This window comes from Hemiscyllium ocellatum, chromosome 34 (assembly GCF_020745735.1).
Source record: "Hemiscyllium ocellatum isolate sHemOce1 chromosome 34, sHemOce1.pat.X.cur, whole genome shotgun sequence".
NCBI classification, from domain to species: Eukaryota; Metazoa; Chordata; class Chondrichthyes; order Orectolobiformes; family Hemiscylliidae; genus Hemiscyllium; species Hemiscyllium ocellatum.
This window is the reverse complement of record NC_083434.1, coordinates 24,652,602-24,674,105: the sequence shown is the minus strand read 5'-3', so window position 1 is coordinate 24,674,105 and position 21,504 is coordinate 24,652,602. Positions and strand designations below refer to the sequence as shown.

Sequence of the window (21,504 nt, the reverse complement as noted above, 5' to 3'; positions counted from 1 at the left end):
GTTTAGTTTTAGCACATTTCAAGGAGCTGTATCAATTCACACACCTTTAAGTATCATGAGTTATTTTTAAAAGTGTCCATTTAGATATGGAACTGTATTTTACTCCAAAATCTGGTAGCGACAGAAAATGAAAGGGAATAGAGTAAGTAAACGGATAAAATCACAATAGTCCTACTGGACCATAGGGCCACTACTTCATTAGTGAGAGACAACATGTGGTGTTTTAACCTGAGGGTTATTGCTCCTCAGGCGGGGGGAGAGATTGAGGACAGTCCTTCATAGTAACTTCAGTCAGTGGAGGAATTGAACCCACACTGTTGACATAGGGGTAGCACGGTGGCACAGTGGTTAGCACTGCTGCCTCACAGCGCCAGGGACCTGGGTTCAATTCCCGCCTCAGGCGACTGACTGTGTGGAGTTTGCACGTCCTCCCCGTGTCTGCGTGGGTTTCCTCCGAGTGCTCCGGTTTCCTCCCACAGTCCAAAGATGTGCGGGTCAGGTGAATTGGCCATGCTAAATTGCCCGTAGTGTTAGGTAAGGGGTATATGTAGGGGTATGGGTGGATTGCGCTTCGGCGGGTCGGTGTGGACTTGTTGGGCCGAAGGGCCTGTTTCCACACTGTAAGTAATCTAAAAAAAAATAACTCTGCATTGCAAACCAGCTATCCAGCCAACTGAGGTATAACCAAACCCCCATAGAGACTGTGATGTTTGCTACACTGTGTTAGGTGACATGTATGATGTTCAGTGGATCTACCACTTCTGCTTCCTCATCTAAATAAAGTCCCTACTTCACATAATGGCTGCATTTGTGCAAACAACTGGGCTAGTTATAACAGGTAGTTATATTTATAGGGAGTTTTGAGAATGCTGTGTATTATTGTTAAAGTGATACTGTGGATTACTGCACATATTAGAACTAACCTCATTTAAACTGAAATCAGCTCAAATTGTAACTGTGATTTCATTTAGAAGGGATTGGAATGGCTTTTGTTGTTGAAATATAACTGCACTTGCAGGAGATGTTTGCCTCTGTTCTTTTGAGGTGTGAACGAGTGAGTGAATCCAGTTGTTTCTCCCCAGGATAAACTGAACAAATGAGAATGGCAGAAAATTGAAGTTAACACCAGTCCATAACCATTATGACTTTTTGGTCAATATAAGTGTCCATTTTAAAAGTGATAGTATTGTAATATGGAAAGAGTAAGGTCTTCACAGATATCTCTCTCCTTTCACTGTTCTATTAACCCAAGGCCTTCAGAATAAGTCTAGTGGCCTCCCCACACAATTCCTCTTAACTTTTTCTGAAATTGCAGGGAAGAATTTGACTCCTGATCAATTCTTGAGGGAACTATGGCTGTGCTCCCTGCTCTTCTGTAGGTCAACAGATAATGGTGCCCCACGATGATGAGAATCTCTATACAACTGCAGGGGATGGGCACAATTGCAATGTGGAGCTTATTTAAGGAACAGTTATTGCGTGTCCTTGATAACTATGTCCCTGTCAGGCAGGGAGGAAGTAGTCGAGTGAGGGAGCCATGGTTTACTAAGGAAGTTGAATCTCTTGTCAAGAGGAAGAAGAAGGTTTATGTTAGGATGAGATGTGAAGGTTCAATTGGGGTGCTTACAAGTTACAAGGTAGCCAGGAAAGACCTAAAGAGAGAGCTAAGAAGAGCCAGGAGGGGACATGAGAAGTCATTGGCAGATAAGATCAAGGAAAACCCTAAAGTTTTCTATAGGTATGTAAGGGATAAAAGAATGACTAGAGTAAGCTTAGGGCCAATCAAGGATGATATTGGTAAGTTGTGCATGGAGTCCGAGGAGATAGGAAAAGTACTAAATGAATATTTTTTTTCGGTATTCACACTGGAAAAAGACAATGTTGTCATGGACAATAATGAGTTACAGGATACTAGACTAGACAGGACTGAGGTTCAAAAGGAGGAGGTGTTAGCAATTCTGGAGAGTGTGAAAATAGATAAGTCCCCTGGGCTGAATGAAATTTATCCTTAGGATTCTCTGGGAAGCCAGGGAGGACATTGCCGACCCTTTGGCTTTGATCTTTATGTCGTCATTGTCTACAGGAATAGTGCCAGAAGACTGGAGGTTAGCAGATGTTGTCCCCTTGTTCAAGAAGCAGGGTAGAGACAACCCTGATAATTATAAACCAGTAAGCCTTACTTTGGTTGTGGGTAAAGTGTTGGAAAGGATTATAAGAGATAGGATTTATAAACATCGCAATAGGAATACATTAATTAGGGATAGTCTTTTGTGAAGGGTAGCTCACGCCTCACAAACCTTTCTGAGTGTTCTTTGAGAAGGTGACCAAACAGGTAAATGAGGATAAAGTGGTTGATGAGATGTATATGCATTTGAGTAAGTCATTTAATAGGGTTCCCCATGACAGGCTTTTGCATCAACTACAGAGGCATGGGATTGAGGGTGATTTAGCGGTTTGGATCAGAAATTGGTTAGCTGAAAGAAGATAGAGGGTGCTAGTTGATGGCCAATGTTTATCCTGCAGTTCAGTTATTAGTGGTATACAGCAAGGATCTGTTTTGGGGCTACCGCTGTTTGTCATTTTTATAAATGACCAAGATGAGGATGTAGAAGGATGGGTTAATAAACTTGCAGATGACACTAAGGTCAGTAAAGTTGTGGACAGTGCCGAAAGATGTTGCAGTTTACAGAGGGCATAGATAAACTGCAGAGTTGGGCTGAGAGATGGCAAATGGAGTTTAATATGGAAAATTGTGAGCTGATTTTACTTTGGAAGGAGCAACAGGAATAAAGAGTACTGGGCTAATGATAAGATTCTTGGCAGTGTATATGAGCAGAGAGATCTAGGTGTCCATGCACATAGATCCTTAAAAATTGCCACCAAGGTTGATAGGGTTGTTAAGAAGGCATACTGTGTGTTAGGTTTTATTGGGAGAGGGATTGAGTTTTGGAGCCATGAGGTCGTGTTGCAGCTGTACAAAACTTTGGTGCGGTCGAACTTGGAGTGTTGCGTACAGTTCTGGTCACCGCATTATAGAGAGGATGTGGAAGCGTTGGAAAGGGTTCAAAGAATGTTGCCTGGTATGGAGGGAAGGTCTTATGAGGAAAGACTGGAGGACTTGAGGCTGTTTTTGTTCAAGAGAAGAAGGTTGGAGGTGACATAATTGAGACACATAAGATAATCAGAGGGTTCGATTGGGTGGACAGTGATGGTGATGGCTAGCACAAGGGGACATAGCTTTAAATTGGGTGGTGATAGATATAGGACAGATATTAGAGGTAGTTTCTTTACTCAGAGTAGTAGGGACGTGGAATGCCATGCCTGCAACGGTAGACAACTTTAAGGGCAACTAAATGGTTATTGGAGAAACAAATGGATGAAAATAGAATAGACTAGGATCAATAGGCTTCAGATTGGTTCCACAGGTTGGTGCAACATCGAGGGTTGAAGCGATAGAGAATTTGGAGATTTTTTGCTGGGGAACTGTTCCACTGAAAATGCATTGTATCAACATGACAAATCATGGAATAGAATCCCTACAGTGTGGAAGGCAGGCCATTTGCCCCATCAAACCCTCACTAACCCTCCAACCAGCATCCCACCCAGACACACATCCCCATCCCTGTAACCCTGCATTCCTCATGGCCAATTCCCTAACCTACACATCTTTGGACTGTGGGAGGGAAACCAGAGCACCCAGGGAAAACCCACAGAGACAGGGGAGAATGTGCAAATTCCACATTGACAGTTGCCTAAGGCTGGCACCAAACCTGGGTCTCTGGCACTGTGAAGCTACAATGCTAACCACTGAACTACTGTGTTACTCACAATAAACCTGCTGCAATATCTTAGCTGCATTAAATCAGACTAAATTTCAACACAGTTGGACAGATGTATAGAATGTATACGACAGAAAGAGGCATTAGAATTGTTAAGGTGGGCCGAGGTAAAGAAAAGCAGAGTATTTTGGAGTCATGATTGGAAGACTGTCAATAGAAGGTTAAATGTTGATAGATTTATGACAATGAAAATAAAAGTCCTCTTTATATAGCACGGATAGGATAAATAAACGAAGTCTTTTCCCCGGGGTGGGGGTGTTCAGAACTAGACAGCTTAGGTTTATAGTGAGAGGGGAAAGACATAAAAGAGACCTAAGGGGCAACTTTTTCATGCAGAGGGTGGTACATGTATGGAATGAGCTGCCAGAGGAAATGGTGGAGGCTAGTACGATTGTAACATCTAGGGTTTGGATGGATATGGGCTAGATACTGGCAGGTGGGACTAGATTGGGTTGGGATATCTGGTCGGCATGGACGGGTTGGACCGAAGAGTCTGTTTCCATGCTGTATATCTCTATGACTCTGAGAAGGTTGAGAGACTGTGGAATTTACTATCAAGATAGTTTCTGACTCAGCTACCAATGTCAGTATTCAAGAGTAGGTTGGACAACTGGCTAAAGGTAGGGGAGATGAACAAATATGGGAACAGGGTGACAAAAGTGATGCAAATTATTTGTTCTGATGCAAAGTAAAGGCTAACACAACTGGTTGCTTTAAAGGCCTATTTTATATTGTAGGTTCTGTTTCAGATGGCTTATGGCTAGCTCAACTTATGAAGATATGGGTGTACTGTAGCTTTTAATAGAGATAAAAGGTAGCAGAACTACCTGACACAGCAGCAAGTGTTTTGAACAGGATATAATGTAAAGTTTGGTCAAACAACTCGATTAGCTGGTTGCTTGGATATAACAAAACAAATTTGAATTAGGCCAGTCATTTTAAATAGTAGTCCGAAAAATACCAAACTCAAATCGAGTTTGAATTTAGTATATTGGCAATCTTAAAAACTGATGCTTTGGGGGTATAAGACCAGGGAAAATTGAACAGTTGGAAGGAGAACTACCAAGCCACCAGCATCTGCAGACTGCTTGGAAAAATAGATCTCTTAAAGTTACTTTTATCATCAGTAACCTGTGAAACAGAAATCCCTGGGAAGAAAAGAAGACGGAGAAAGATATAAGAGAAGCTTCAAAATCTGGCTGATTTTGAAAATTTGAATCTTTGGTAAATCTTAGTTAGGGGTTTTCTCAGACTCGTAATATAGAAGGGAAGGAGTTGTAAATAGTTGTTAATTATTCTCTGTTATACTTTTAAGAAATAAAGTTATTAATTTTTACTTTAAATAATTCTTGGCCTCTTGAATTTTCACAGATTACAGTATGGGATAAATCTTCTCTGTGTGGCTGGTTTAAATTAAGCAGGAGGATTTACCTCATGATGTAACAAATTGGACAATGATCTTGGTTTAACGAGAAATAGTATATCTTTTCTGGCTGTGTGCAATGTTCAGAATTATAATTTAGTGCTCCAGTTCCAATCATTCTGAAGCAGGTCCTGCTATCAAGCTGTCACCTGCACTATTAAGGCCATAAATGTTTTCAAAATGTTTGTTGAGACCATATGTACAAGAACCGCTGATGAACTACTCATTGCTAGCTCTCACCGTAATGCATGACTCTTCGCTGTTTTTAAATAGCAAACCAAGAAAACAAAGAAAAAAATACAAAAAATGATAAAGAAACAGTTGAAGCTTCAAGACTATATGCCAGAAGATGAAGCTGACTGTATCAATAATGTTTGGGAACTTGCACTGCTTGATCGCTGGAGACTCTACAGGTTTAATTTTTCATTAATTTGCTAAGTAATTGTGTCTGAGATGATGTGTAAGTTTTGTCTCTTTAGATTAAATATTTCAAAAGAGATTATTTTGACAATGCTCCACTCCAACCCATCCACTCCAATAACTAGTACTGCTAAAACAAAAATCTCCCTTAATACTGACTTAATCCTCACATCAGGATAATTGCCGGGGAATCACACGCACACCATAGACACCATAAAAAGTCGGAGACAAATGTGCCCCTCACACAAATTGAGCACACGCGCTAGTGCTAATTGTTTTAAGAAGAGACCTTCACTGCAATCTAAGGAAGAAGTCTCATCTTAGTGATATGTCAGCTAAATGGTTGGTCACACAGTAGCAGTGGTCCTTGTTGGAGCTAAAGGTAGACCCACTATGCGTAGGAGCATTGGTAAGTCCAGGTTTTGAGGTCTTAGCGATGGCGATGAGAGAGGACCAGAGTCAAAAGGCTAGGCAGGAGGATTGATGGTGGGGACTCTGCTCCTTTTTAGTTTTGGAGAGGACTGGTGTCTCTTATAGGCTCACTTGTTGATGGGATTCCTCACAGTATAGGTCGCTCCTTGTAATAGGTAAAATACTAGCAGTAGTGGGCTAACGCTACGATTTGTCCATTTTTCTTTTTTATTCATTCATGTAATGTGGGTGTCACTAGCTGGGCCAGTATCTATTGCCCATGCCTGGTTGTTATTGGAGAGGGGGTAGTGAGCTACATCACAGGTCTGCTTTTACACTAAACAGTAGAAGCAGCAAGCAATAGACAGGGCTTGGATTGGATCTAAACTTTGTACTCCTGTTATGTTGAGTCATGAATTAAACAGCTATCAGAAGGATGTGTCTCTACAAACATCGCCATCCTCAATGATGGGGAAAGTAAGCATATTAGTGCAAAAGATAAGGGGAACCAACTTCAGCTGGATTACCTATTGGACGACCAATCTCGTCTTTCTCCCAAGGGCCCCAGCATTACAGATATCAGTCTTCAGCCAATTCAGTTCATTCTAAATGATGTCAAGAAATGGGATGATTGGGTGGGGTACTCTTCAGACGGTCGGTGTGGACTTTTTTAACTGAAGGGCCTGTTTCCACACTAGGGATTTGATTTTTTTAAAAAATGGCTGAATACAATAGTACTACGAAGGCTTTGAATTCTGACAATATTTTGGCAATAGTACTGAAGATTTGGGCTCCAGAACTAGCTGCGCACATTACCTATTTGTTCCTGTATAGCTACTACACTGACTTTTTCCCAGCAATGTGGAAAATTGCTCAGTTATATCCTGTGCACAATAAGCAGAATAAATCAAACCCAGGCAATTACCACCCTATGAGGCTGACTTGCAACCATGAGCAAAGTGCTGCTATTGACAGTGATATCAGGTGGCATTTGCTCAGCAATAACTTGCTCGCTGCTTCTCAGTTTGGGTTCTGGCAGAAACACTCAGCACCTGGCCTCATTACAGGATAAAAAAGCTGAATTCCAGAGGTGAGGTGAATGTGTCTGCCCTGGACATCAAGGCAGCATTTAACCCAGTATGGTGTCATCAAGCCCTAACAAAACTGGAGTCAGTTTTGGGAATCGGGATAAATCCCTTCAGTGGTTGCAGTCATATCTAATACAAGGCATGTGTTTGGGGTTGTTGAACATCAATTACCTCAGGCCCTGGACACCTCTGTGGGAGTTTCTCAGGGGAGGTTGTAGGCTCTATAATCTTCAGCTACTTCATCAATGGCCTTTCCTCCATCAGGAAACCAGAAATGGGGATGTTCGCTGATGATATGCAATATTTTGATTGTTACTGAACACTTTGTTTTTCCCTGGGAGACCTGATTCCACTGCATTCCAGTCAGGGATATATCCAGGCACATCAAGCCTCACATCAAATAAAGTCACCAGTAGGGCAGAGTATGATCCCACTATTGAGGGCCACTCAGTCTGAAGCTGGCAACTCTTCAGAATCAGCTGCGCCACCAGGAATAGTGGACATTGCCTGTATTGCAGTAGGACCTACCATGAGGAGCACTGATGGATTCCCAGATACACATGAGTCATAGAGATGTCCAGTATGGAAACAGACCCTTCAGTCCAACCCGTCCATGCCATCCAGATATCCCAACCCAATCTAGTCCCACCTGCCAGCACCCAGCCCATATCCCTCCAAACCCTTCCTATTCATATACCCATCCAAATGCCTCTTAAATGTTGCAATTGTACCAGCCTCCACCACATCCTCTGGCAGCTCATTCCATACACGTACCACCCTCTGTGTGAAAAAGTTGCCTCTTAGGTCTCTTTTATATCTTTCCTCTCACACCCTAAACCTATGCCTTCTAGTTCTGGACTCCCCAATCCCAGGGAAAAGACCATGCCCCTCATAATTTTGTAAACCTCTATAAGGTCACCCCTCAGCCTCCGATGCTCCAGGGAAAACAGCCCCAGCCTATTCAGCCTCTCCCTATAGCTCAAATCCTCTAACCCTGGCAACATCTATGTAAATCTTTTCTGAACCCTTTCAAGTTTCACAACATCTTTCTGATAGGAAGGAGACCAGAATTGCACACAATATTCCAACGGTGGCCTAACCAATGTCCTGTACAACCACAACATGACCTCCCAACTCCTGTACTCAATACTCTGACCAATAAAGGAAAGCATACCAAACGCCTTCTTCACTATCCTATCTACCTGCAACTCCACTTTCAAGAAGCTATGAACCTGCGCTCCAAGGTCTCTTTGTTCAGCAATGCTCCCTAGGACCTTACCATTAAGTGTATAAGTCCTGCTAAGATTTGCTTTCCCAAAATGCAGCACCTTGCGTTTATTTGAATTAAAGTTGGCAAGGTGGGAGTTGGGACACCTAATGGGTGCCCAGGGGTTAGCAGTTAGGGTTTGCTGTGTGACGTTTTTGATTGGCAGGTTCCCCCTCCTGCATCTTAAGTGGGTACTAAATGGCCTTAATTGACCTCCAGGCTAGAAAGCTGTCTGCATGGCTGCCCGCTGTCCCAGATTTGATCAACAGGAGGTAGAAAGACTGTGGGATCTCTATCTTGCATCCTGCTACTCAGTCCCGGAGCTCCTCTGCATCTGAACTCACCTCTGGGGTAGTTTGAGGGGGAAGGGGTAACATTAAATGTAATTTAGTATCTGCCAATGACAGATTGTCCAGATGATGGTGTAATGGGGTGATTTTATTGCAGGTTGTGGTTGTCAAAGTACCAACTCGAAACCAGATGTAAAATATTAGAATCTGAACAGCTATATCAGAGGATTGTTGACCGCCTTCTTGAGTTGAGAAACCAAGAGGAAGTGACCATCCTTCGAAAGGCTAAAGTGGTGGGGATGACCACAACAGGTACACAAAGCTACTTCCAGCAGTGATAACAAACATTCTTTTTACATTTGCTTGGTTTCATGTGCTACAATTGAAAAATATCAACTCTTTGTTGCTTTGCATAGTTCGCAAAACAAAACTATATTTTAACTTGCTAAATATTAGTTTAATGCTAGTTTCAACAGCATTTTATTATCTCTCACTTCAGATCTTTGGTTAAATTTTCATCAAGTACATTCTCCATGAGCACTGGGTTTACCAACATTTTTAATTTTAGTTCATCTCTTCTCCTCTCACTGTATTATGAATCGGTTATACAGCCATGAGAAACTTTGTACAAAGGAAATGGAGGCAATAACCAAAATGCACTTGCTTGTGTATTGACATAATTTTTTCCTGTGTATATAAGAAAATTATTAATAAAACATCATTTTGATCTTGTATTTCAACAATGATGTATTACACCTTATTGCTCCATATTTTTGACCAAGTATTTTCTGTATGGGAGGTGGCTCTGGAGAAGGTATCCCAAGTCGTACCCCATCACTATTACTCTTGACTGTTCCACTACATGAATGAAAATTTCCTTCATTTTTGTGAAGACTTGATTGCTGATCCAAACCCTGCCCCCCCCAGCTATTGATTTTTATCCTGGCAACACAGTCTGAGATTAAGTAAGTCTGTTCACAACCTTGAGTTGAAACTTCTGACGTCTTTTGATGCCATCACTAAGTCCACCCTTTTCATTTCTATAACATCTCCTACCTTTACCCTGTCTCAGCTTATCTGCTGTTGGAACCTCATTCGTGCCTTTGTTAACTCTACACTTGACTATGTCAGTGTACCATTGGCTGATGACATCCTCTACCCTCTATAAGCTTAAGCCCATGCAAAGATCTGCTGCTCATGTCTTAACTTGTTGACCTATATTGGCTCTCAATCAAGCAGTATCTTGAGCTTTAAGCATTCATTCTTGTTTTTAAATCCCTCCATGCACTTGCCCCTTCCCTCTCCCATGCTCCCCCAGGTTACCTGAGATACCTCAAATGTATCCCCTTTTGAGTGTCTTAGTCTTCAGTTGCATTGGACCTGTGCTCTGGAATTCTCTCCACCTAGCTATCCAGCTCCCTAAACACCATTCCCCCTTTAAGACATACCTCAAAGTTTACCCAAGTGTTTGATCATTTGACCTAATACCTTTTGCTGTGTTTTTGTGTCATATATTTTATTATGATTTTTGAAGCACTTGTTGAGAGTGCCATATATGTTTATTACACAGATTGAAGTGTCTTTTTAGGTGCAGCAAAATACAGAACTGTCCTGCAGGAGATCCAGCCAAAGATTGTGATTGTCGAAGAGGCAGCTGAAGTGCTGGAAGCTCACATAATCACTACTCTTAGCTCAGCCTGCGAGCACCTCATTTTAATTGGTGATCATCAGCAGGTAAGAATTATTACTGAAGGGAAGTGAATCATTTAGGTTTTGTACAACAGAGGCAAATGGAACTGAATTGAATTGAATTTGCTTTATTATAACAAGTACTGAAATGAATAAAATGAAAAGATTACAAGTAACCATTTACAGTGCCATCTTAGGTCCAGAATGCCTAGGTACAATCCTTAGTTACAGAATAAAGGAATGAAGGAAAAAAAAATTGCATTACAGCTATACGCAGTATAACCATAGGTCAGAAAAAAAACAAGAAGCAAAGTTAAAACGACAAACATCACAGTCTTTCTCTCCAAGAGCTCTCCATAGCAGACCAATGCAGGGGACCTCTATGTGGTCTGACTGTTGGCAGCCACCATGCTCCCACACCAGGCCATTACCCCCAATCCACACCAATCTGCTGTTCCACTCTGCATCAGGCCGTTACCCCGTCTCCCTCCACTCCACACCAGGCCCCTATCACACTAGTCCATTACCCATCCCCCCCACTACTCCACACCAGGCCGTTACCCCCCACTCCGCACCAGGTCAGTACCCCCTACTCTGCACCAATCTGCTACCCCCACTCTGCATCAGGCCCCTGTCACACCAATCCACTACCCCCTACTCCACACCAGGCCATTACCCCTCACTCTGCACCAATTGGCTGCCCCCCCACTCTGCGCCGGCCTGCCGCCCCCCACTCTGCACCGGGCTGCCACCCCCCACTCTGCACTGGGCCGCTATGTCCCAGTCTGGACCCTTACTCCGTACTAGGCCGCTGGTCTCTGGCGTCCCCACTCTGGCCGCTGGCAACTCTGCCAATCCCACTTTCGAGCCAGGGCCAGGTGTCTGAGGCTGAGAGAAAGGAGGAGTGAGGGTGAGCAGAGCAGAGGAGCTCCTACTGGAGGGTTCTACAACACTGCCATCCTAGTGGAAGATGAGTCAGGAGCCTGTTATTGGTTTCTTGATTTATATTGACTTTGAACTTCTTCATTGAAAACATTTCTGTTAGTTTTCATGGAATCACTATAGGGTGGAAACAGGCCATTTGGCCCAACGAGTCCACATCGACCCTCCAAAGAGCAATGTACCTCAACCTATTTCCCCTACCCTCTTGCTGTACATTTATGCCTGTCTAATGCACCTAACCTACACATCACTGAACACTATGAGCAATTTAGCATGACCAAGGGAAACTCTCCAGTCTGCTGTCCGTACACAATTAATCCCTGGTTCAGTTTTGAAGATTAGAAGAGGAGGAACCTTTTCACGCTGCAGTTTTCCAGTGTTACAAATCTGCTCCACATTACAACCTTACGCTGACTTGCTGTTTTATTATCTCATTTCAGCTTCGTCCGAGTGCAAATGTGTATGAACTTGCAAAAGATTTCAACTTGGATGTCTCCTTGTTTGAGCGGCTGATTAGTATGAAAACAGAATTTGTCCGGCTTGATTATCAAGTGAGTTTTCTTAGCTGATAACCGTTAGCAACTCAACGATGATTCCTGAGAGTCTGACTCCCTTTTGCTTTTGTTTTTTGTGTCACAAAATGATCCTGAAATTAAACCTTTTCTCCTTCCTGTCTCTAAGGATTAATGATATACTTTTTGGTGGACCTTTTAATTGTGCTGTCCTCCTAGGAAAGTGAGCAAAATCAGGAAAATGATGCCTACTTTTGAGCCTTTTCCTCGAAGCTTGGATCTAAATTAGAAAGTTTGATACTGAGGTGCCATGCACCCATACCTAATTTGAAATCTGCGATATATGTCCCTAATTTCAACAGTTTCTTTAATGAAGGATACTGTTTCTTTACATTTATAATCTAATCAACAACACTGACTATTGGTATGAACTGCCAGTGGCTAAATAGAACCTATAACAGTACAGTACAGGAACAGGCCATTCAGCCCACAATGTTGTGCCAAACATGATGCCAATTTAAACTAAGCCCTTTTGCCTGCCCTTGGTCCATATCCCTCCATTCTTTGCACATTCATGTGCTTATCTAAAAGACCATTAAATGCCTTTATTGTATCTGCCTCCACAACCACCCCAGCAAGGCATTCAAGACTCCTATCACTCTCTGTTTAAAAAGACTTGCCCCTGATGTCTCCTTTGAACTGCTCAGAGTCCTGCCATTAACTGTATACTTTTCCGCATTTGATCTCGCAAAGTGCAGCACCGCACACTTAGGCGGATTCAACTCCATCTGCCATTTCTTCACCCTTTTCTGCAACTGATCTATATCCCACTGTATCAACGGGGAATGTAATAAATGGGGAGCATAATATCAGCAAGTCTTAACAATTTTCTGCTTTATATCAGTGGGGTGGAAAAGTGCTGGGTTCTGCAACATCAATAAGCAATGAAGATAAATTTTTATACCTGTAACAAAACAGCAGTAGAATGAAAGCAATGAGGTAGCTCGTTCTATCAGCTTTCTGTTGGGCCAAATGGTTTCATTTTGTGCTGTGATTCTAGGAACAGGGTCACAGCCTTGTTCTCTTAAAATATTGAGGTCTGTGTCCAGGAGGAGGTGTTGGATGTCTTGAAATGTATAAAAGTATCCCTGGACCTGATCAGGGATACCCTAGAACTCTGTGGGAAGCTAGGTGAAGTGCCAGAAGATTGGAGGTTGGCTGACATGGTGTGGTAAGGTCAAGCCAAGGAATTATAGACCAGTGAGCCTGATGTTGGCAAGGTGTTGGGGGGAATCCAGAGGGACCTGATGTACATGTATTTGGAAAGGCAAGGACTCATTTGGGATAGCCAGCATGGCTTTGTGCATGGGAAATCATGTCTCACAAACTTGATTGAGTTTATTGAAGAGGTAACAAAGAGGATTGTTGAGGCCAGAGTGATGAACTTAATCTGTATGGACTTCAGTAAGGCGTTCAACAAGATTTTTCATAGGAGACTGGTTAGCAATGTTAGATCTCATGGAATACCAGGGAGAACTAGCTACTTGGATACAGAACTGGCTTGAAGGTAGAAGACCAGAGAGTTGCTTTTCAGATTGGAGGTCTGTCACTAGTGGAGTGCCACAAGGATCAGTGCTGGGTCCACTACTTCTCATTGTTTATATAAATGATTTGGATGTGAACGTAGGAGATGTTGTTAGTAAATTTGCAGATGACACTAAAATTGGAGGTGTAGTGGACAGTGAAGTAGGTTACCTCAGAATGCAATGGGATCTTGATCAAATGGGCCAATGGCAGATGGAGTTTAATTTAGATAAATGTGAGATGCTGCATTTTGGAAAAGCAAATCTTAGCAGGACTTATACACCTTAATGGTAAGGTCCTAGGGAGTTTGCTGAACAAAGAGAGCTTGGACTGCATGTTCATAGTTCCTTGAAAGTAGAGTTGTAGGTAGCTGGGATTGTGAAGAAGCCATTTGGTATGCTTCCTTTATCAGTCAACGTATTGAGAATATTGAGTTGGGAGGTCATGTTGCAGCTGTACAAGACATTGGTTAGGCCACTTTTGGAATATTGTGTACAGTTCTGTCTCCTTCCTATCGAAAGGATGTTGTGAAACCTGAAAAGGTTCTGGAAAGATTTACAGAGATGTTACCAGGGTTGGAGGATTTGAGTTATAAGCAAAAGCTGAATAGGCTGGAGTAACCGAGGCTGAGGGGCTGACCTTATAAAGGGTTACAAAATTATGAGGGGCATGGATAGGGTAAATAGACAAGGCCTTTTCCCTGGGATAGGGAAGTCCAGAACTAGAGGGCATAGGTTTAGGGTGAGAGGGGAAAGAAATGACAGGGACCTCAGAGGAAACGTTTTCACACAAAGGGTGGTGTGTTTATGGAATGAGCTGCCAGAGGAAGTAGTGGAGGCTGGTACAATTACAGCATTTAAAAGGCATTTGGATAAGTATATGAATAGGAAGGGTTTAGAGGGATATGGGCCAAGTGCTGACAAATGGGACTAGATTAGGTTAGGATATCTGTTCGGCATGGACGAGTTGGACCGAAGTCCATGCTGTACATCTCTATGACTCTATGGCCTTGTACAAAATAGGCAACATCATCTTCCATTCCTTATCAATGGGTAGATAGAATACTTGCATTTTCAGTGGAATTTCTTGTCTCTGCTGAGATCTGGTTGACCTTTGAGGTGAAACTGTATTTCTGATTAGAGAGAGAGAGAGACCAAGGTTCTGTAATGAAAGCTGATAGATCCATCTGTTGAAATGCCCAACGATTTCAGGATGAAGTGTAAAACAACAATCATTAAAAAGCATGTAGAAAAACTGGGTAGTTGGGTGTGGAATTAAAGTCAGGAGAGGCAAGATACGGCATTGAAATGAGAGAGTGGGCAAGAAAAGCTACAAAGTGTGATTGCTGTAAAGAGCTAAATGCTTGACCTTTCATCATAAAAGAAATTTGAAAGTCCACTAACCTGCAACATTTGCATTTTTCTTTCCACAAAGGTAGATTGTCTGCCAATTATATGTTGCCAGCAATTTCTGCTGGTAATGTAGATTTCCAGCATTGCATCTGAAGTTGTTTTAATCTCACTTTTTCTCCTATTCAACAACAACATTTCTGAACTGACTGATTTTAGAATTCATTTCCTGGGTACTGCATATTTCACTGATCTGTTCAATAGAAGGTGAACTAATAGAAGGTGAAACATCAGACTGATAGTTTGAGAAAGAGAATTGTATCAAAACCTTCTCTTGCTGGGAGAATAACAAAATTGAATGGACCCCTTTCTAACATATGCCTCTTGTAATTTCCTCTGAAAACATTTACTTTTGAAGGTTTTGCGTTTGAAGCGTTCACAACAATATTTTGCAATCTGGTCATTTTTCTTAAGTTGGCAAGAGTTTTTCTGCTTTAGGTCTTAGTTCTGCACTGTCAACATGTACCAATTTTATTTTAAAGCAGTCTGCAGGAGTCTCACCATTATTCCTTTCCTCTTCCTTACTCAGCATCGAATGCGCCCTGAAATTGCAGGTCTGATAACTCCACACATCTATGACAAGTTGGAAAATTCAGCCTCTGTGAATCTCTATGAAAGGATCAAGGTAGGTTTTACTGTAAGCTGGTGAGTGTTTTGTGTCTTATTAGGACCTCCTCCCCAAAATATATCAGGTTGTAGATTTTCTACAGTTGGTGTTGCCATTCTAATCTTTGGATCCGACATTAATGTGAAGTAATGAGTGTTAGATGCTGTTACAATCATACTCACCACAGACACTAGACTAATCTGTACTCAATTGGTAGTCCTCTCACCTCTGACTCTAACAATTTGAGCACAAAAATTCAGCCTTCACTCTTGTGCAGTTGTAGGAGTGTGTTGTGCTGTAAATTTTGCAAGAGATGCTAAACCAAGGGTCTGTTAGTCCTTTTGCGTGGACATAAAAGATCTCATAGGACTATTTGAGGAAACATTGTTGATTGGAGTCACATGTCGACCAGGCCTGATTAGGACAACAAATTTCCCTCCCTATAAGACATTAGTCAACCAGATTGGTTTTTATAACAATTGATAATTATTTTGTGGTCAATGTTACTGAGGACAGTTTATGTTCAAGATTTGTTGATAAAAATTTAAATTCCACTAGTTGTCCTGGTGAGATTCAAACCCGTATTCTTATATCATTAATCCAGGCCTTTGAATCCAGTGACGTTACCAAACACTAACATCTGTCTATTGTTCAGTATTTGTTTTATTTAGGATGAACTTCACAGCTGAACCAGTGCCACTCCACCCTGACTAGTTTAGCTGTATTCAGGCAGGGGTGGAAGGAATACAGCTTAGGAAAGCAGTAATGATAAGAGGATTACACTGCGAATGAATAGCAAAACGTGAAAAGCCTCATCCCTGGCTCCATTCTCCTAAATTTCCCCTTGTATCTTCTCTGAGGTGTTGACACTTGCATATCCTAGACCATGAACTGAAAGTGTGGATTTAAGAAAAGAGTATTACCACCTAATACTAAATGCTAATTTCTGTTTTTGTTTTAAACTAGGGAGTCTCTACAAACCTCTACTTTATTAACCATCAGGAGCTGGAGAATATCACTAAGGAAGGAAAAAGCTACCACAATCCACACGAAGCTCGTTTTGTGAAGTCCCTTTGTGAATATTTCATCCAACAAGAATACCAGCCATCACAGATAACTATTCTTACCACCTACTCAGGACAGTTGCTACACTTGAGGGAGTTAATGCCAAAAAATCGATTTGATGGGGTTCGGGTCTGTGTGGTGGATAAATACCAAGGGGAAGAGAATGACATTGTGATTCTGTCGCTCGTTCGAAGTAATGTGAAGGGTGTGGTTGGCTTTCTGCGGATTCCAAACCGCATCTGCGTTGCTCTGTCTCGGGCTAAGAAAGGTTTCTATTGCATAGGCAACATGACTATGTTATCCAACAGGGTCCCACTGTGGAGCAATATAGTAGATTATCTGTACAGAAATGACAAAATAGGTCCTGCCCTGAGGTTGTCCTGCCAAAACCATCCAGAAACCTACACTTTGGTGTCCAAATCTGAAGAGTTTAAACAGGTTCCTGAGGGAGGGTGCACCAAGGCTTGTGATTTCCGACTGAGTTGCGGTCACGCATGTGGTTCTCTTTGCCACCCTTTTGACCAGGAGCACAAGAAATATAAATGTCTCAAACCCTGCCAGCGAAGCTGTAAGGAGGGCCACCAGTGTCGTGACATCTGCTCTAACCCATGTGGCAAGTGTAATGTCAAGGTGACTAAAGTAGTCCCTCACTGTGGTCATGAGCAACAGATGCCCTGCTTCTGTCCACCAGAAGTGTTTGTCTGCCAGGAGCCTTGCACCAAAGCCATTGAGTGTGGCCACTCGTGCATGCGGCGCTGTGGGGAGATCTGCACAAAGAAGTGCCCTGTAAAGGTCAGTGTCATGTTGAGTTGTGGGCACAAGAACAAGGTGATGTGCCACTTGTGGATGGAGGCTGAGGCAGGCGGTGAACCCTTGTTGTGCCAGACACCATGCGGCGGGCAGCTGGCGTGCGGCCATTCCTGTCAGGCTACCTGTTCCGAGTGCGCCGGTGGGTGGCTTCACCCCCCCTGCAGCGCCCCCTGTCAGCGAATGTTGGTCTGCTCTCACGTGTGCCAGAAACAGTGCACCCCCACAGACTGCCCTCCTTGTGGACGGCCGTGTGAGAACCGCTGCCCGCACGGCAAGTGTCCGAATAAGTGCGGTGAGATGTGTGTGCCCTGTACCAAGCCCTGCCAGTGGGCCTGTCCACACTCGCGCTGCACAAGGCTGTGCCATGAGCCGTGTGACCGGGAGCCCTGCAACAGGCCTTGCCTGAAAGTGCTTAAGTGCAAACACGCTTGCATCGGTCTGTGTGGAGAGCCATGCCCCAGCAAGTGCCGTGTGTGCCATGAGGCTGAGGTCACTGAGATATTCTTTGGGAATGAAGATGACCCTAAAAGCAGATTTGTCCAACTGGAAGACTGCCAGCATGTCTTTGCACTGCCTGGGTTTGATGACCTGATGCGACAGTCGGAACATAACAAGTCCACACCGAGGCTCTTCAATTGTCCTAAATGCTCTACACCGATTCGGCGGAATATGCATTATGGAAACATCATCAAGAGCACTTTGGCTAAAATAGAAGAAGCCAAAGCAAAGATTTTGAGAGATAAAGAAGATCTGAATAGCTGGTGGAGCTCTCTTGAAAACTGTCTGGAAACGAAGGTGGAATTGTCTAACTGTTATCCAACAGAATTCGAAAATCTGTAGTTTCAACTGCAAGAGCCAAATACGAACAGGTGGAAGTTGGATGTCCTTGGAAATCAGATCAACCTCCTATCCAAAGTTACTAAGTTGAAATCCAAAGCAAATGTGCTCCTAAAACAACAGTGAATGAAAATTGAGAATGAAGCCAAGTTGCAGGCAAAATGGATCCTGAGAAGTAGAGTTCAGTTTACTGCTCAAGAGATTTCAAATATCAATAGGGAAATTTCAAAGCTAACACACCTAAGTGACATATACTTAATACAAAACTCCATGCAAGAACAAGGAAGAGAGTTTGATCATGCAGCACAGTTAACTGTCGATGACCTTCTACAAGTACTTGAAGGTAGAAAAGCAAAATATGATGAGGGATGATTGCAAGAGAGTGTCAATACATTTAAAAACACATCATTACAAGATAGACACTGCCTTATTACTTGAAATTTACTGCTGCAAAACTCATGGGGCCACTGATACAATTGATGTGCAGGTGCATTAAATGCATTTGGACATTGTTAGTTAAGTGTATGAAATGAAACATTAGATTAGACTTACAGTGTGGAAACAGGCCCTTCGGCCCAACAAGTCCACACCGACCCGCCGAAGCGCAACCCACCTATACCCCTACATTTACCCCTTACCTAACACTATGGGCAATTTAGCTTGGCCAATTCACCTGACTTAGAATTAGCAGTAAAATAAATTAGGATTTTTGCATAAGCAACTAGAATAGCTTTAGAATGGCTGAATGCTGTAAAATTAGCATGGATTTATACTTCAACTAAATTCTGTCAAAATGATTTAGATTGTAGAGTAAAATGTGAAACAACATCATTTCAGAATCTAGATTATGTAATATTTGTGTGTGTCTGTGTTTAAAGGCAAAGTGCTAGGCTAGGTAATGATCCAGCAATGTGTCCCTTTGAGGCTGGACAGAGAGGAATTAGGTCACATGGGAATAGGAGAAAGAGTTGTATTGGTAAATGCTGGTATGCTGAATGCAAAGGATGGGCGATGGTGAAATTGCATCATGCCGTGATCTTCTGACAAGAGATGGCAAAGGAAGAAGCAGAAACAACTGAGTTTGTACAACTACCTCCTGTGGGAGAATAATGCTTGACATCTGTCTGGGATTCTAAAATATTTATTGACCCATCCTGACTCCAATAGGAATGGGAGCCTCTTTGTTATATAGCTAGTGCAAGCAAACTTTACCAAAGTTGCCAAACATGCTAGATTTCAGGAAAACACAGCAATGAAACCAGAGTGAATACCTGGTGGATTCAGCTCACCACTTGCTCTGGACAACTTCCATGTTGGAAACTAGGTACCAACGTTTCAGGGAATGTTCCATGGGCACTAGGCATTACCGTCCCATGTCCAAGGACATTGGCATCTGGCATGTGCCAACCTCTAACCACCGTTTGGACTGTAATGCACTTCAATGCTGCACTTTCAAATGCCAGTGAATTCTGAGATGTCTGCTGAGCGGTGAAATGATCCAGGAACAGTGTGGGTGGGGGGAGGGGGGGGGGGGAAGGGGTGGAAATCAGATGTAAGAGACATCATAAGGGCACATAGAATAGCTAATTAATGATTGTGTTTGCTTAGATATAGCCAAAAATCTCGCGAGGACTTGCAATGAGAAACCTTTCAAAAAACTCAATGCAGCTCAGACTTAGCAAAAAAGAATAAGATCCAGCCCAAGTATGGTATATTAATAGTAATCTGTTTGATGTAAAATATTCATCAGAAGGGCAATTTTCAGTCACAGTTTTGTATTTTGAGTTCCCTTTTCTATATTGAAGTTATTGCATTGCATTTGCTGTTATGTGGATGCGTTTAAGAATATTCAAGCTTAATATGTGGAAGTATAATAAACCTAAATCCTGCTTCTTTGTGATGTATTATCTTCCACATTGTGACCTTTACTTGAAAGAAACCATTCTTAAGCAGAATTATGAATGTTGTTTGTTGGAGCCATGCAAGTTTATTGTGTTGTAATAGTAGGCTAAAATAAAAAAATAAAATAATTAAGCCAAACTGCATCTTGCTTTCAAACCCGCTTCTATTCTTGCATGATTTAACAAAAGGCTTACACAAAATGGATGGTGTTAACTTACTCCAAAGTGACCCTAATGTACTTGCCAATTAACATTAAAAATATGAATGAATGTTGGTGGAAAAGCAGCATACAATGCAAATAAAAATCTTATTTTATATTTGGATACATATCTGGCAGTTTGGAAGATGAATATGGTTGTTGGAGGTCATTCACATTCATCTTAGCTTCAGGACATCTCTGTAGGAGTTCCTCAGGGTAGGGTCAAAGACCCTACAATCTTCAGTTGCTTCATCAATGACTTTCTTTCCATCATAAGGTCAGAAGTGGGGATATTCGCTGATGATTGTGCAATGTTTAGCATTATTATAATTCATCAGACACAGTTAAGCAATTCATGTTCAAATTCAACAGGATCTAGACAATATTCACGCTTCGGTTGACAAGTGACAAATAACATTCATGCCACTGAAATGCCAGGGACTGACTATCTCCAATAAGAGACAATCTAAACACCGCCCCTTGACATTCAATGATGCTACCATCACTGAAACCCCCGATCATCATCCTGAGGGTTATCATTGGCCAGAAACTCAACTGGACTCACCATATAAATACATTGGCTACAAGAGCCAGTCAGAGGCTAGGAATACAACAGTGAGTAACTCATCTCCTGATTTCCCCAAAGCCTGTCCACAATCTACAAGGCACAATCAGGAGTGTGACGGAATACTCAAGAAGCTTGACACGTTCAGCTCACTTGATTGGCACCACCTCTACGAATATCCACTCCATCCACCACTGATGCTCAGCAGCAGCAGGATGGCATTTGACTTGGAGGGGAGCTTGCCAGTGGTGATGTTCCCATACATCTTCTGCACTTGTTCTATAAGCATGGAGAGCATAGATTTGGATGATAATCAAGAAGCTTTAGCAAGTTGCTGCAGTGGATCTTGTATTTAATACATCCTGCTGCCACTATGCACTGATTGTGGAGGGAGAGAATATGGTATTTAGTTGACTGAAACCATCCAAGATCAGAAATGACTTGTGCTGTTGAATTTAATGGGACAGAAACCAGTTGGATTGTATCTGATTGGAACTAAACCTGGCTGGTTTACTAGCTATGTGTGTATCTGGGGTTGTGTATGTGTGTGTATATTCCAGATTGTCATATGAGGACAGAATGTGTATTGAGGCTGCATTCACTTGAGTTTGTAAGAACAAGAGGGGATCTCATTGAAACATGAAT

General features: G+C 42.3%; 1 protein-coding gene across 1 annotated transcript in view; it reads left to right on the top strand.

Moving 5' to 3' along the window:
• Positions 1-18,930, top strand: part of LOC132832156 (NFX1-type zinc finger-containing protein 1-like) — a 60,007-nt gene extending 41,077 nt beyond the window's left edge. Inside the window, 6 exon segments of the mRNA XM_060849905.1 lie at positions 5,536-5,675; positions 8,896-9,050; positions 10,327-10,472; positions 11,810-11,920; positions 15,404-15,499; positions 16,448-18,930. Of these exon segments, the coding sequence (XP_060705888.1) occupies positions 5,536-5,675; positions 8,896-9,050; positions 10,327-10,472; positions 11,810-11,920; positions 15,404-15,499; positions 16,448-18,565 (2,766 nt within the window). The 3' untranslated portion in view covers positions 18,566-18,930.
• Positions 18,931-21,504: the final 2,574 nt, after the last annotated feature.